Source organism: Trachymyrmex cornetzi, unplaced genomic scaffold (assembly GCF_001594075.2).
Source record: "Trachymyrmex cornetzi isolate Tcor2-1 unplaced genomic scaffold, Tcor1.1 scaffold608, whole genome shotgun sequence".
Taxonomy (NCBI): Eukaryota; Metazoa; Arthropoda; class Insecta; order Hymenoptera; family Formicidae; genus Trachymyrmex; species Trachymyrmex cornetzi.
Genome location: NW_017299924.1, coordinates 102,625 through 116,773, shown reverse-complemented (window position 1 = coordinate 116,773; position 14,149 = coordinate 102,625). Strand labels below are relative to the sequence as shown.

Below are 14,149 nucleotides of genomic sequence, written 5' to 3'. Positions count from 1 at the left end.
TTCCCAAATTTAATCTTAAAAACTGTAATAAACTTATTGCGAAAAATATTGCCTCGGCCGGGAGTCGAACCCGGATCTCTTGCATTCCGTGCGAGCGTTCTAAGCCTTTAGACCACCGAGACCTTAGCAATATTCCTCGCGATATGTATAAAGAGTTACGCGTTTTAGGAGAATGTGTATAAACAATAAGATTGGAAATAAAACCGTTTATGTTAGAAACATTATTTTAAATACGAAGCGCCACTACGGTCTGAATGTAGATCCATCCGGATCTCTTGCATTCCATGCATAAATTTTATGCGTTTTAAAAAATTAAAAAATTGAATAATAAAAAGAAAAGAGAAAGACAGCTAGATATTTTGTAATACAACTTATTCCTGCATGGTATCCCATCTCAACTTGATATTAGATTTCCTTCGAATATTAATATAACTTCATTAAATTCTTTTAGTATTTGCTTTGTCATGTCGTAACAATATTAAAAGAAACTGAAAGTTCTTTGCTTTTTGTTAAATCTGACCAGAGTCCATTAGAATTACCTATATTTAAACTAAAAGCCTCGGTAGTCTTAGGACCCGTGCGAAATACAAGAGATCTAGGTTCTACTCCCGACCGAGGTAATTTATTTTTCAATAAATTTATTTACAGTTTTTCAGTACAATAACATCTTTTTAATAGAATGTCTGATTGAGCATCAAATTATTAAATTGCTTGTCAATTTAATTTGTGATATTACTATAATAGTTTAATTGCATTTATAAGTCCGAAAAATCAATTCGGCGCACAGTTTAAATGACTACGTATTATATCGGCCGGTATTCAGAGCACGCTTTTATCGATAAAAGCGTGCTTTTACCTCTAAAATTCTATAGTATACGTAAATGTAAATTAGCATGTTAGCGCGCTAACACCGTTGTAAGCGCGTTCTGAATTCTTACAAGGGGAACACCAGGTGGCGGGACCGGGGATTTTGATGCGTTTTTTACAAGCTGTTCTTGAGCGAAAAAGAAAACGATACATGTCCGGCCATTTCAGCCATTGACCCATAGTTTCGAAGAAATCGATTTTTTAAATAATTACTGTAATAAAATTGTATTGTAATAAAATTTGAAAAACGTACTAATAAAAATATACGTAAAAATAAAAATATCTTTATAAATTTCATTTTAATTTAATGTTATTAGTTTTAATTACTTTTTGATTGTAACGAAATTTCATGAAATTACATATTAGTAGAGGAAAGCCCCCTATTATGAGATAGGTGCCTAATACGAGATAACGGCGTTTCTGCTAAACTAATAAACGCTATCTATTGGTTCCACCATGAATTTATTGCTCTTGGATTGAAAACTATTTAGTAAAAAATTTATTATTAGATCATGCCTGTAGTCATTCAAAACAAGATTTTAGAATTTGGATGTCTTCAAGTTTCATTAAGATGAGCCTTTAAATTTTGTTTATTATTTAATAAATAAATATTTGGTAATAAATTCTTCATGTAGTAATAGAGTAAGGTCGTACTAATAGAAAAATATGGGATATGTTGAATTGTTTAATTACAGAAGTTAGATTTGATGATCGTAAAACCATAAGGCGTGGAAATCGTAATATGAGATACCCAAGGTATTCCTAATATGAAATAACCCATGCTCCTATGTTACAGTGAAAATCGTTGCTAAAGTATAAATGTTATTGTACAATAATAAAAAAGACAACTGGAATGAACGTCGCCTATTTCTGCGATGCTTGATTCCAATTAAGAAGACGAATTCTATAAACATCTTACGAATGAATTTTAGAATGAATTTCATTTTAGAATGAAAAATTTGGTTCTCATCAAAATTGATTCCTGAAAGAAGCTATTTCCTTCATAATCAAATCTGCTTTCCGCCAGATATTAGAAAAAGTTATTGTGTCTGTAACAAAAATTCATTTGTTAAGATGTTCATAATGCAATAAATAATATTGATGTTTTTCTTGTTTTTATGATTTATATCTTCCCGTGCAATGTACGTCTATAAAACACGATTAGTTTTCTATTATTATTAATAAATCGATTAATGTTAATCAAAAGAAGATTACAAACGTATGATTTAATTGTTTCTAATCATAATGTCCAATTTCTAATTTCATCGGAAACTGTAATAGTTTTCATGACAATCTTATTTATGCGTTCATGTGAATAGCAACAACGATGACGATAACGATGATAATAATAAATATTCTATAAATAAATATTTAATTATGTATAATACTAATACGTAATTTCATGAAATTCCATTACAATTAAAAAGTAATTAAAACTAATAACATTAAGTTAAAATAAAATTAAAGATATCGATATTTTCATTTATACCCCAATCAGAAATGATAATGGAATCGATATCGATTCGGTGTCGATTTCATTATCATTTCTAACTGGAACAGTACGTTTTTTAAATTATTACAATAATTATTTAACAAATCGATTTCTTCGAAATTATGGGCCAATGGCTGAAACGGTCAGACACGTATCGTTTTTTTTTCTCTCAAGAACAGCCTGTAAAAAGTGCATTAAAATCCCCGACCTCGTCACCTGGTGTTCCCTTTGTTAGTACATAAATTCACAAATAAATTATTTAAAAGCATCTAAGATCCAGCTTCGACCGTTATAAACATTAAAACTCTTACTTATGTATTCACATATACGGTCTTAATAAATCGTTTATTATTGTTTAAACTTCTGAAAGTTCTTCGATCGACGGAAATATGGATATATACATTGCCGATATCAAACCAGTTGTAATTCATTCTAGCAATAGTTAAATGTTTAACTGTTGGAAATGAACCTTTTTAATGTCGTCACATCTTTTATTTTCTTCATGCTCCAGTTGCTCGATACTTCGCCAACTTTGCCATGCACAGAGAGAGGGGGGAGAGAGAGAAAGATCGCGATTTATTGGCAAAATATTACGAGTATAATAACTATTTGCAGTTAGCTCGTGTGGTAAAAATTTTTTCAATACGGACATCTTTTTAACAAAGAAAAAGTAACCAAAATTAATAGATAAAGATGGTGAAAAAATATTTTTATTATGGTTATATTGTTTTTCAATAAAATCGTCTTTAATAGACATAATATCTTTTCGTTTTGCAAATGAAAAAGCCATCTTTTAGTTACTTTTTGGTATTTTATATCCCTTGTAATATATGTACACATCTGAATATTATTATTAATAATAAATAGAAAATTAACAATATTCAACTAAAAGTCGGACATAAAATGGCTTTTCAATTTTTGAAAATAGTCGACCACGTCGACTTACAGCGCGCGCTGACATTCAAAATTAATAAAATGCCATTCTAAAATAGTCGACTAAATGTTGACTTTACAAGTTGACTGAAAAAAGTCGACTATTATAGCCATTGAACTGTCACGCTGCGTGAGCTGTCTTTAGTATCTCATGATCGGTGTTTTCAGTTGCGGGGTTCTCTAAACCTAAACGTTTTATCGACAATTGTCGCAATCATTAACTAGCGATAGGCAATGAGTCGCACTTTCTTCAGGATTGACCTGCCATTACACATAGCTATCGCTAGTTAACGATAGCGATAATCATCGATGAGACGTCTAGAGAATTTCTTTACAGACATGCATTTTCTCTGGGATGCGAGCCGTCTTTTAGTTGACTTATTTTGTTCAGATGACTTATTTTGTTGGATCAGACAAAAGGATTGATAATGTCACCGCGCGTTCTCCATTTATCCTTCGGCCTATCAAGCCTACTTAACAATAGTTTTAAAAATTTACACTTATTAGCCGGTATTTATAGTCAGATCTTATATATTCAAGACTGTCTTATAAGTACAGTCTTAAGAAGTCACGAACCAACCATAGGTCGGTATTCATAGTCGGATCTTATATTTAAGACCTTATATTTAAGATCTTAAGTACAGTCTTAAGATGTCATGAACCGATCAGAGGGTCGCATTAGCGACTTAAGACATTACTTAAGACGATCTTAAAATAAGAATCGACTAAGAATACCGCCCATTGTCTGATCCGGTCGTCTTTAATATAGTGACTACATTCAGCAGCAGTGGAATTCTGTAACTCGTTATGCGATCGTTATGTGCTCATAACGACAATCGCGCAAATATTTTATATGGTAAAAAAGCTGCGCAACTGTCGTTACGAACTCATAACGACTGCGTAACGAGTTACAGAATTCCACTGCTGAAAAGGCAGCTTTGCAATTCTAGTGTAATAATCAAACTAAAAATTTTCTTATTGGATATCGTATCGTCGTATGTATGTACGTCAAATGTCGTATGCATATACGCAATGATTTCGGTCGCCAGGAAACGAAAATAGATATTAGACTCTTCGGCGTGCGTTTGTTTTTCGCGCGTCGCCTCGTGCGGTGCATGCTGGTCCGATAGAAGCTCCTGATAGAAGACCCTGCGAACCGACCAATCGCGAGCCGGCATAGCGCGGTGGCAACTGGCCGTACTCTCAGTCAGGAGCTCGAGTCGCAAAGTTGTCGTTCCTCTCTCTTTTGGTCCCTGTGAGCCAGCGAGCCCAAAATTTTACCGAGTGTTACCGAGGAAGCAGCAGGAGAGGAAACGGCTGATCGCCAATTCGCCCGTCGCAGGATCGTTCGGGCCAAATCTCTTGTCACACGCGTATACCGTTATATCGAGAAATATCGTGCGCGCGCGATTATCACTTAAAATAAACGGCATTCGCCGGATTCGCGTACGGCCACACTCGCTCACACCGGATCGGAGAGGAGGGCGAGCCTGTTGTATCGTGTGTGATCATCCACTGGAGACGGTGTCAACGAGAAAAGGTAGAGAGAAAATGAACGAAATGTTGTTCGTGTGAGAGAAGGGGAGTAAGGATAGAGAAAACATTGACAATTGATCAAAAATGCATGCTCGTCCTCTTGCCCTCCCCCGCGAATCTAAAGCCACGAAACTTGTCGAGACCGGATCGTGGCTAGATCCGTCCGGTTGCGCGCGTTTTCTTATGTCATATGTGAAGATTGTCGCCGGGTGGCGGGATGCTGCTCGACGATGACGACGTCGGCGCCAGGACGAGCATCGTCGCGACCCACTTTCACGGGTTTTGCACCTCGCGTGCCGGCCGAATTGCCATTTCTTTATTGTCGTCGGTATCGACAAAACACTGTCCTCCCGCGCCTTTCGCGCTCCCTCCTTTAGTCTCTCTCTTCTATCTTTCTCTCACCCTCTCAATGCTCGCTCTATCGGTGTCTGTGTAACTTTGTCTCTTTCCTCCCACTCTCCTTCCTTCTCTATTCTCTATTTGTGCATTGCACCCATATTCGCGTGAGCGAGAATTCTCTCTCTCTCTCTCTCTCTCTCTCTCCCCTCTCTCCCTCCCTCCCTCCCTCCCCCTCCGCCTGCGCTATCTATTTTTCCCTTCTTCCTCTATCTTTCCGTCTTTGTTCTACCTGAGGCGAGCGTTACTCCGAACACTCGCCTAACACTCGTCTTCGTATTATCATGCCGGCGGTAGACGTGTACGCTACTGTCAAAGTCGTGCGCTTCCCGCGGCCCAGGTTGAGCTTCCCAATATATATAAACGATACGTCCGGTGGAGTTGTCGAACAACAACCTCCGATTTGCGCGATTCACCCTTGTGGCATTTCACTTTGAGCACAAAACGCCGATAATGTCGCTTATAAATAAGTCGTTTATTTTGAAAGTTATGTGAATCTACAGCATTGGCGAACCGTCACTGTTGCGATCGCGGACTCATTTGAATTTATATTTCTTTCGGGTTCACGCTGCTTTTACAAAGTTTTTCGTCCCGAATTCATATACATACATACGTATGTCTGTGGATGTATCTTTTGGTATATTTGCACTTTTGCCAAAACACACCGAGGTGTTGTCTCTCTGTGTTTACATTAGAAAGAGGTGTTTCGTTGTATGATAATAGCGTCACAGTATGACAATGCTATATCTTTGTGTTCTAGGACAGACAAAATGTCGGACCGAAAAGCAGTAATCAAGAATGCTGATATGTCGGAGGAGATGCAGCAAGATGCTGTTGACTGTGCCACTCAAGCTCTCGAAAAATATAACATTGAAAAGGTATATGCTCATCACACTTTTATGTATACAGATATAGATAACACACTGTAAACATCACACACAAATGTATTGTACAAAGAATGGAAAATTTAAAACACGTGCAATTGAAGTAGATATATTTACCAATAGATTTACTTTTAGTTCTTTTATCTTATATTCAGTAAAGATCTTACATTTTATAAGCACGAATTTAATTAATTTATTATAAAAATTGAATAATTCATTAATGTCTTTGCATTAAGCAAGTTAACAACTTTTATTGGGAATAGGAATAAATAAAGTTTTATGAATAAAGAAGTACAATTGTACATAAAGATTTTGTATTTCAAAGAAACTAAAGAATTCAATAGGTATTATAAAATGATATTTGAAATACTTGGGACATGATTTATTCATTTTTTATTAATAGACCTGGGAGATTGATATATATAATTCAAAGTTGTAATATGTAAATGCAGTTACTGAAATTATGTTAAAGGTCGATATTTTGTTTTCTCTGAAAAATTTCTGTTATATAAATTCTCACACAAGTTACACAGGATGAGATTGTTAAATCAATATCACTATTGATTTTACCATTAATATCCATTGGTTTTGGCTTTCAGGACATTGCAGCATTTATCAAGAAAGAGTTCGATAAAAAGTACAACCCAACGTGGCATTGCATTGTAGGACGTAATTTTGGTAGCTATGTGACGCACGAAACAAGACATTTTATCTATTTCTACCTTGGTCAGGTAGCCATTCTCCTCTTTAAGAGCGGGTAAACTTGTTTTGCTATCCTCCTAAACATCCTTTTTCCTTCCTCTCTTCCTCCCTTGCTCACTATGCAAAATACATACATTTAAAATCACCGCCATGTGTAAAAGAGACTTCATTACTCATTATGTACACATTAAAAAATTTATTTTAAAAAAACAACGCATGTTTCGGATAAGCAAATGAAGATAAATATCAATGTTTCTTGATATATTGTTTGTCGTTACATAAGTAAAAGGATAATCCGAAAAAAATTTTGAGAAGACACAGCCGAAGGGTAGGGAGATAAACTAAGGGAAAAAAAAGAAGAAAAGAATGACATACAACTTTACATGTTAAAATGTATTTTGTATGTCAAGAAGTTTGTTGTGTTCTTGTTTTATATTATTAGGTAAATGTGCTGCAGAATACGGTTAAATTCAATACTGGCGATTTTAACTTAGTAAATTTTAGCGTAAAATTGTTTAACGTATAGCTTATACGTTCGAGCAACACTAAATGGATTACATTTTTCGCATAGAATAGGTTCAGGCAGGGCTCGGTATGTATTTGAAATATTTTTATTTAAAACACTTTGCAATATAAGCGTATTTTGTATTTTTTATTTCAGCGGTTTACAAAAGTATTACGTATTTTGTATTTGAAATCGAAAGCTTGAAAGCTTTTTGTATTTCGAATAATTTTATAATTCAAATAATAAGGTTGATTGTCAGTGTTAGTATTTGAAAATTCTTTCAATCTTTTGTTATTAATGAAATACCTGAAATATAAAATACAAAATATTTTCATGTACTCCGAACAAACACAAAATATAATTGAGAGGAATAAAGCATAATTCTATTTAGGCCCTTTTTCGGGCAATTAGCTTTTTCATGTAATATTCAAGATCGTAATAGAGAAGATTTATAACATGTAACTTCTTAAAGATATTATATAAATTCATTTAATATTGCCCATTTATGTATAATAAAAAAAGTAGCAAGTTATTTTAATTTTTATTAATATCAAGATTTTGTAATTAGGCCTTTATTCCGCCCTCAATTGTCTTGCTAATATTGTTTTTCAAATATAAATATTTCAAATACATGCCCAGCCCTGGGTTCATGTACCTTACTTGAGTCTATACAGGGTGTCTACAAAGTCTGTCCGCACCCTCTACATTTCAGAAACTGTTCCAAATTATGAAAAACCGGACATACATGGTATTTGTTAAGTAGTCGCCAATAATGAATGTAAACCCGAATGAGATTGATTGCCCCTGTAATTGTTATTTTATATTAATTGGTAACCACTGTCGTCTCTTACGTACTGTATACTGATTAACTTGATTTTGTATTTGCTATACAACTGCGACTGATATCTTTTGTTACATTAAGAATTCTCAAAATGATTGAACGAAAAAAGAAAAAAAGGAGCTCAATCTCTCTTTCGACGTGCGATAATCATCGTACACATACTCTATTGATAACTTTATTTCGATCAGATATAAAACTAACATGCTATTGAATAACAATATCTGACTCGTTCATTGCTACCTTCACAATTTTTATATTGTGCACAGATTATAACATAAAAAGGGGGGGGGGAGACATTTTATCTCGAGGCGATGTATACTTAGAAAAATATTCATTTCTCCAGAGAAGAAATATCACTTTCTATCCGTATTCAATTCTTTTATGTAATATTCAACACTCCATATTATAGAGTACTTATATATATATATATATATAAATATATATTTAATATAGATTATACATATGATATATTATTTATACATAGAGTGCAATCTTCAAACAATTTTTCATGCAGTATTTGATTATCGTAAATGTTGCTACATTGTTCAAATTTTAGACTGACTATTAAATAATATCAAACTATCATGCATGATCCTTTTTTTTATAGAAGTTCGCAATGCCACTTTTATAAGCAGCGAATATGTAGCAGAGTGTTCAAAAGTATCACGATAAAAAATATCGAGTTATACTTTGAAGATCAACTTGTCCTTGAGAACATCTGAAAATATTCAACATGTTATTACGTTACTTTCCTTTTATTTATTTATTGTACATATATTCCAGCAGATTTATTAACTCATAAATATTGCATATATTATTAGAGTAACACAGGATAAGCTGTATCTTTACGGTGTTATATGATGTACGTTATGCTTTCGCCGTACTTGCTACATGAGATCGGTTCAAGAAATATATCGCTAATAGGTTCGAATTAATCATCGGTAAAAGCCAATTGTACTTTGTATACATGTTAAGTAAAGAACCTGTTACGCTGTTAGGCGGCGGTTGTCATATTCATTTAATTTGCCAAAATCAAAATCAAGATCTGCTTCCGGAACGCGCTTTTTTAAAACGTAAATAGAATACAAAGTACTAAATTATTTTTCCTACACCTGTGAAACACGGGTTAACAAATGAAAAATAAATGTGGCTATGGCAAAATCATTTTGGTTCTTTTGGAATCGAGCTTTCGAGGGTAAGAATTGCTCTGTGCACCTCCGCCAATTTCACGATCGAGTCTACATGCAGAAGATGCGGTAAAAGCAGATGAATATTATTGTGCTTAACAATAAAAATCAGTTCCACCCATGAAACGATGTATTTTCTTTTCAGCGAGGCGCAATGTATAAAATAGAGAGCGAAGTTATCCTACATAAGAGCGGTATTAAATATCACAAGGTCGAATTTTCCCTAAAATTACAATGCTGAAATATCAGAGGGAAAAAACGAATTGCACGTTCGTAACACGCGCGCGTTCATAATACACATATACACACGTTTGCAGCCTACGCACGCGATGCCAGGAACATCAATAATGTATTCTCGATAAAATTCAACCTTGTGACTCACAATGTGGAATGGCTGACTAAAGGACTACCTGTTGTGCTTTGCATAATTTGCGTAACTTTGTTAGACTCGTGTATCTCATTTCCGCCCCTAATGACTATAAATACCTGTGCTTCTGCAACACCATGCACACGTCCGTATCTATGTGTGTATATATATATATATATATATATATATATAAAATGTATATACGTGTGTAAAAACTATACCTGTACTTTCTTTCAGAGTCCTCTAAAAATAAGTTTTTTCAGCTGTTTCTTTATTGTATTTGTGATAAGATCGATAATATCGTTGATATTACATTTATTAATAATCAGTTTATTGTTACATTTGGTCTTTAACATTACAGAATCCAATACATCTGGAGAAAAACTAGCTGTATATACGTCGTAATTTTATTATACTAATCTTAATACATATTTACACATATCTTCCGAGTCTTTTTTAAAGTTACTACAAGTTAAAACAAGTTTTGCTATTACAAGTAATTTCTCCCAGAAGATATTTTATGTGTTATATATTGCCCTTGATAATTAGAAATTAAAATAAAAGATAATATCTCCATAAATATTAGATATTATTTATTTATAATTATCTTGTCAATAGTTGAATCTAAATTTAAAATTAATTACAATGTTAATTAAGTTATTAATTATAAAATTTCTATATATGCAAATGAAAAAAATTAATATCTCATTAATTCTTAAACATCACGAATTTCTTATTTTATGAGCACATAAGTAATATCGAGGATAATGGAAATTCGTGATTAAATAAAATCCTCTCTAATGGATTGATAATTCAACTCGTTAACTATATCGTCACGCAAGCATTAGCCTTACAATAAATTCTTCTGATAAGCGGAATCGATTTAAGGTTCCAGCTGGAGTAGTCACTACAGCCATATCGAATCGTGACATCAGAAGCGAGAAATGACACGTTAATTCTTATTACATGCCATTTATAAATAAAGACAATTCGAATAAAACAGAATGATGAGATTACTTTAAAACATTTGTAAAAATATTGTGCTTATTTTCCCTGATAGTCAGTAAATAATCGTAAAAAGTGATAAAGGCACGTGTAAGTGAAAATAAGCTACGCATGCGCATTGAATAAAAGCACTTCGTGTACCTTTCATCACTTTTTACTGATTATTTACTGATTGTCAGGGGAGATAAACATAGTTTTCGTTCATTTTAACAAATGTTTTAAAGCAATCTCATCATTTTGTTTTATCCAAATTTGTCTTCATTTATAAATGACACGTAATGAAAATTAACGTGTCATTTCTCGCTTCTGACGTCACGATTCAATATGGCTGAGGTGACTACTCTGGAGTCTTACCATAAAATTTTAATCTGCAAAATTATTGAACTTTAGTAGTTCAATGTTAGAAATGTGTCATCAGATTTAGTATCTTGTTATACAAAAGTTCTTTAACATCCTTAGCCCACATGAAATCCAGATGATTGAACTTTTTATATGGAACAAGGAATTTTCCAAATGGATTGCCAAGTTCTTTCTCTAATTGGTCAACATCCTGCAAATGATAAAGATATTGATGTAAATACATAATAATTTTTTCTAAATAATTAAAACTACATGGTAGTTTATTTAATTTTAGCATCTTCAGTATTTTCAAGATACTTGTTCTAACCAAAATATAGGAAAGTTTATTTTGCATGTGCATATATAAAAAAATAAATATCCTTACAAGTATCTTGAAGATATTTAAAATTGAATAAACTATTATAGAGTATTATGTATTAAAAAATACGAACATCGATATGTGCTAACCAATCGTTGGCGCTATAATGCAATGAAACTGGCACTTTGATTTTCCCCAAGTCATATTTCGGAGGACGGAACGTACCATATTTGACAAAATTGGTGATGAGTGAGTAGTCGTACTGTCTAAATTTCCCCGATGTAATAATAGATCCTGAGAATACATTCGTGGTTTATAAAAAATTTATATATGTATAGTATAATTATTTTATGTATGTATATAATTTTATAAAATTTAAAGAAATATTTATGAAGTATAATGGAATGCATGTATATTTTACTATCTTTATACGAGTATTATACAAGATATTATAGTGGAATAGATGCTCACCACTTTTGATAAGCTGTAAATAATGCATTATTTGTTTCGTGGCTGCGCCAGCCGGAGCATGTTCTATGATTAATGGTAGTAGAGTCTACAAGATGACAGCAGCATTAAGTATGAACAATCGAATTAATAATGAACTGACATTATTATATATAATTTAAATAAATTATATGATTGTAAAATTCGTGATTAATTCTAAAACAAATCATCGTTACATTATTTAATAACACCAATAATAATGCTCTCCTACAGCACAAAGTTGAACAAAAGTTGCAGCAATATTGCAGAGATTTTACAGCGATATTGCTGCAAATTCTGTGCTATATGGCTTGTAATAAATGAGTTTTTTACTGTGTAATTATTCTTATTTTAAATTTCACAAAATAATTAAGGGTATGTTAATGATAGTGTCGTACAGTATTAAACTGATCTTTGTCGAATCCAGTGATCAAGAAGATCACATTAGTGCACAAGGGTTGCGTGATAGCGTCTTCCGCGCATACCATTTTCTGGAACTGTTTCATGACTTCGTCAGTAGGCGCGAATTCGTATATACCGATTAATTTTAACAGTCCCTGCAACAAGACGTTTACTTGATTAAAAAAAAGAAAAAGGAGAAAAATTGATTATTATTTTATTATCGAATTAAAAATTGCATACGTTTAATGGACCGGAGAACCTTGCCAGGAATTGAAAAATGGGATTTCTTAATCTGCTGCAATAAGCAATTGGTGCCAATGCGAACATCGCCTGGATTTTGTGCTGATACTCTGGCAATTCCGTCGACATGACGAAGAAAACAGTGGTGCCCTGGCTATGCCCCAGATAAAACATTTTCTCACGACCAGTGGTCTTCACGATATAATCTATCATGGCTGGAAGATCGTACACGCCAATTTCATGCCAGCTATAAGAAAGGTACGATTTTTATGATTTCTATGAATTATTTATCAATTCTCGGTCTGGGATAGAGATAACTTCATTTTATATTAGATAAACAAATAGAGATATAGGAAAAAATTAAAAATACACTGCTCAAAAAAATTATGGCATAGAAAAATTGTGGACAAAAATTGGCCAATTTTGACTAATAACTTTGCGAAAAACTATCGTACAATAACGGGTTTTTTTTTTATTAAAGCTTGAAATCTCTATTTTAAGACGCTGTGGCCAGATTTTAAATTTGATGCACCCCTACCACTGTTAACTCAAAATATGAGGGGCCTCTGAGTAGTCGCGGCGACCATGTTGGAATCGTGACGTCAGAAGCGAGAAATGACACGTTAATTTATGCACGATGCCATTTGTAAACAGAGACAATTTGGATGAAATTAAACGATGGGTTCGCTTTAAAACATTTGTAAAAATCGATGAAAACTGTCCTTTTCTCCCTTGATAGTCAGTAAATGGTCGTAAAAGACTCGTAAAGTGAGCCTATATTCTGGCAGAAACACACGGTTTCATAACTGTTGAAACGAGTTAAATATACACTTTTAAGTATAAAATTCCAAGATAACTTTAGTTGTCATCGAAAATTACGATTTTGAGAAGTACGAAACAAGTCACATTTTCACAATTAAGCAAATAATAACGAAATGGCATTGTGCACAAATTTCGTCGTCAAAACTGGTCAAAATGTCACTTTTCCACGCCTATAAGTTCGGCCATTTATCGTGGTGTGGCGCTGTAACACACATACAAGCACGATCCCATGTCCGTGTGCTCGCAGGCGAGCACACGGACATGGGCTCGTGCTTAAGTGTGTGGCTACCGATTTTGCCAGACCGCCGTCTGATACTGTGTCGCCACCGTCAACGCAGAGTTCTTGGCTGAGTAGTCAGGAGCCTTAAGATATAAATTTGTTCTTGCGTCGCTTAATTGTCATTTAATTGTTGCTATTGATTTAAACGGAACGTCCACTTTTGAGAGAAATGTCTCAAATGAGCCGAAAAAAAATGATTTGTCTGAATTTCTATATTCTAGCTATTAATTATCATTCTAAAGATATACAAATAAAAATTCTCATTTAAAATTCTATGTGTAATACAGGGTGGACCATCTGAAGTGATCCAGTCAAATATCTCGAAAACTAGTAGGGACAGAGAAAAATGTTTCGTATGAAAAGTTTAGGGTTACACGGGGGAAGTATGGTACTGACCTTGAAAAATCCTTGGAAGGTCATTTTGAAGGTCATTCAGGGGTCACGATGGTTTTTTTAAATGGAACCCCTAGTTTTTCACCATGGGATGAGAAAGCTGGTTTCAAGCCCTTTACGAAACACTGGTTGTGGTCCACAATCCGCCCACTG

The 14,149-nt window shown here is 33.7% G+C and overlaps 2 protein-coding genes across 2 annotated transcripts; one reads left to right on the top strand and one right to left on the bottom strand.

Moving 5' to 3' along the window:
* Positions 1-4,452: 4,452 nt before the first annotated feature.
* On the top strand, positions 4,453-7,044 carry LOC108766625 (dynein light chain 2, cytoplasmic). The gene is made up of 3 exons (XM_018516034.1): positions 4,453-4,832; positions 5,985-6,102; positions 6,708-7,044. The coding sequence occupies exons 2-3, from the start codon at positions 5,995-5,997 to the stop codon at positions 6,867-6,869; spliced, it is 270 nt and encodes an 89-aa protein (XP_018371536.1). The 5' UTR covers positions 4,453-4,832; positions 5,985-5,994; the 3' UTR covers positions 6,870-7,044.
* A 3,880-nt stretch (positions 7,045-10,924) lies between these two features.
* Positions 10,925-12,768, bottom strand: LOC108766614 (lipase 3; the record flags this gene model as incomplete). The annotated part of the gene is made up of 5 exons (XM_018516015.1): positions 10,925-11,265; positions 11,507-11,667; positions 11,845-11,929; positions 12,258-12,416; positions 12,502-12,768. Coding segments are annotated over 5 exons (822 nt in total), but the record flags the coding sequence as incomplete, so codon positions are not given.
* Positions 12,769-14,149: the final 1,381 nt, after the last annotated feature.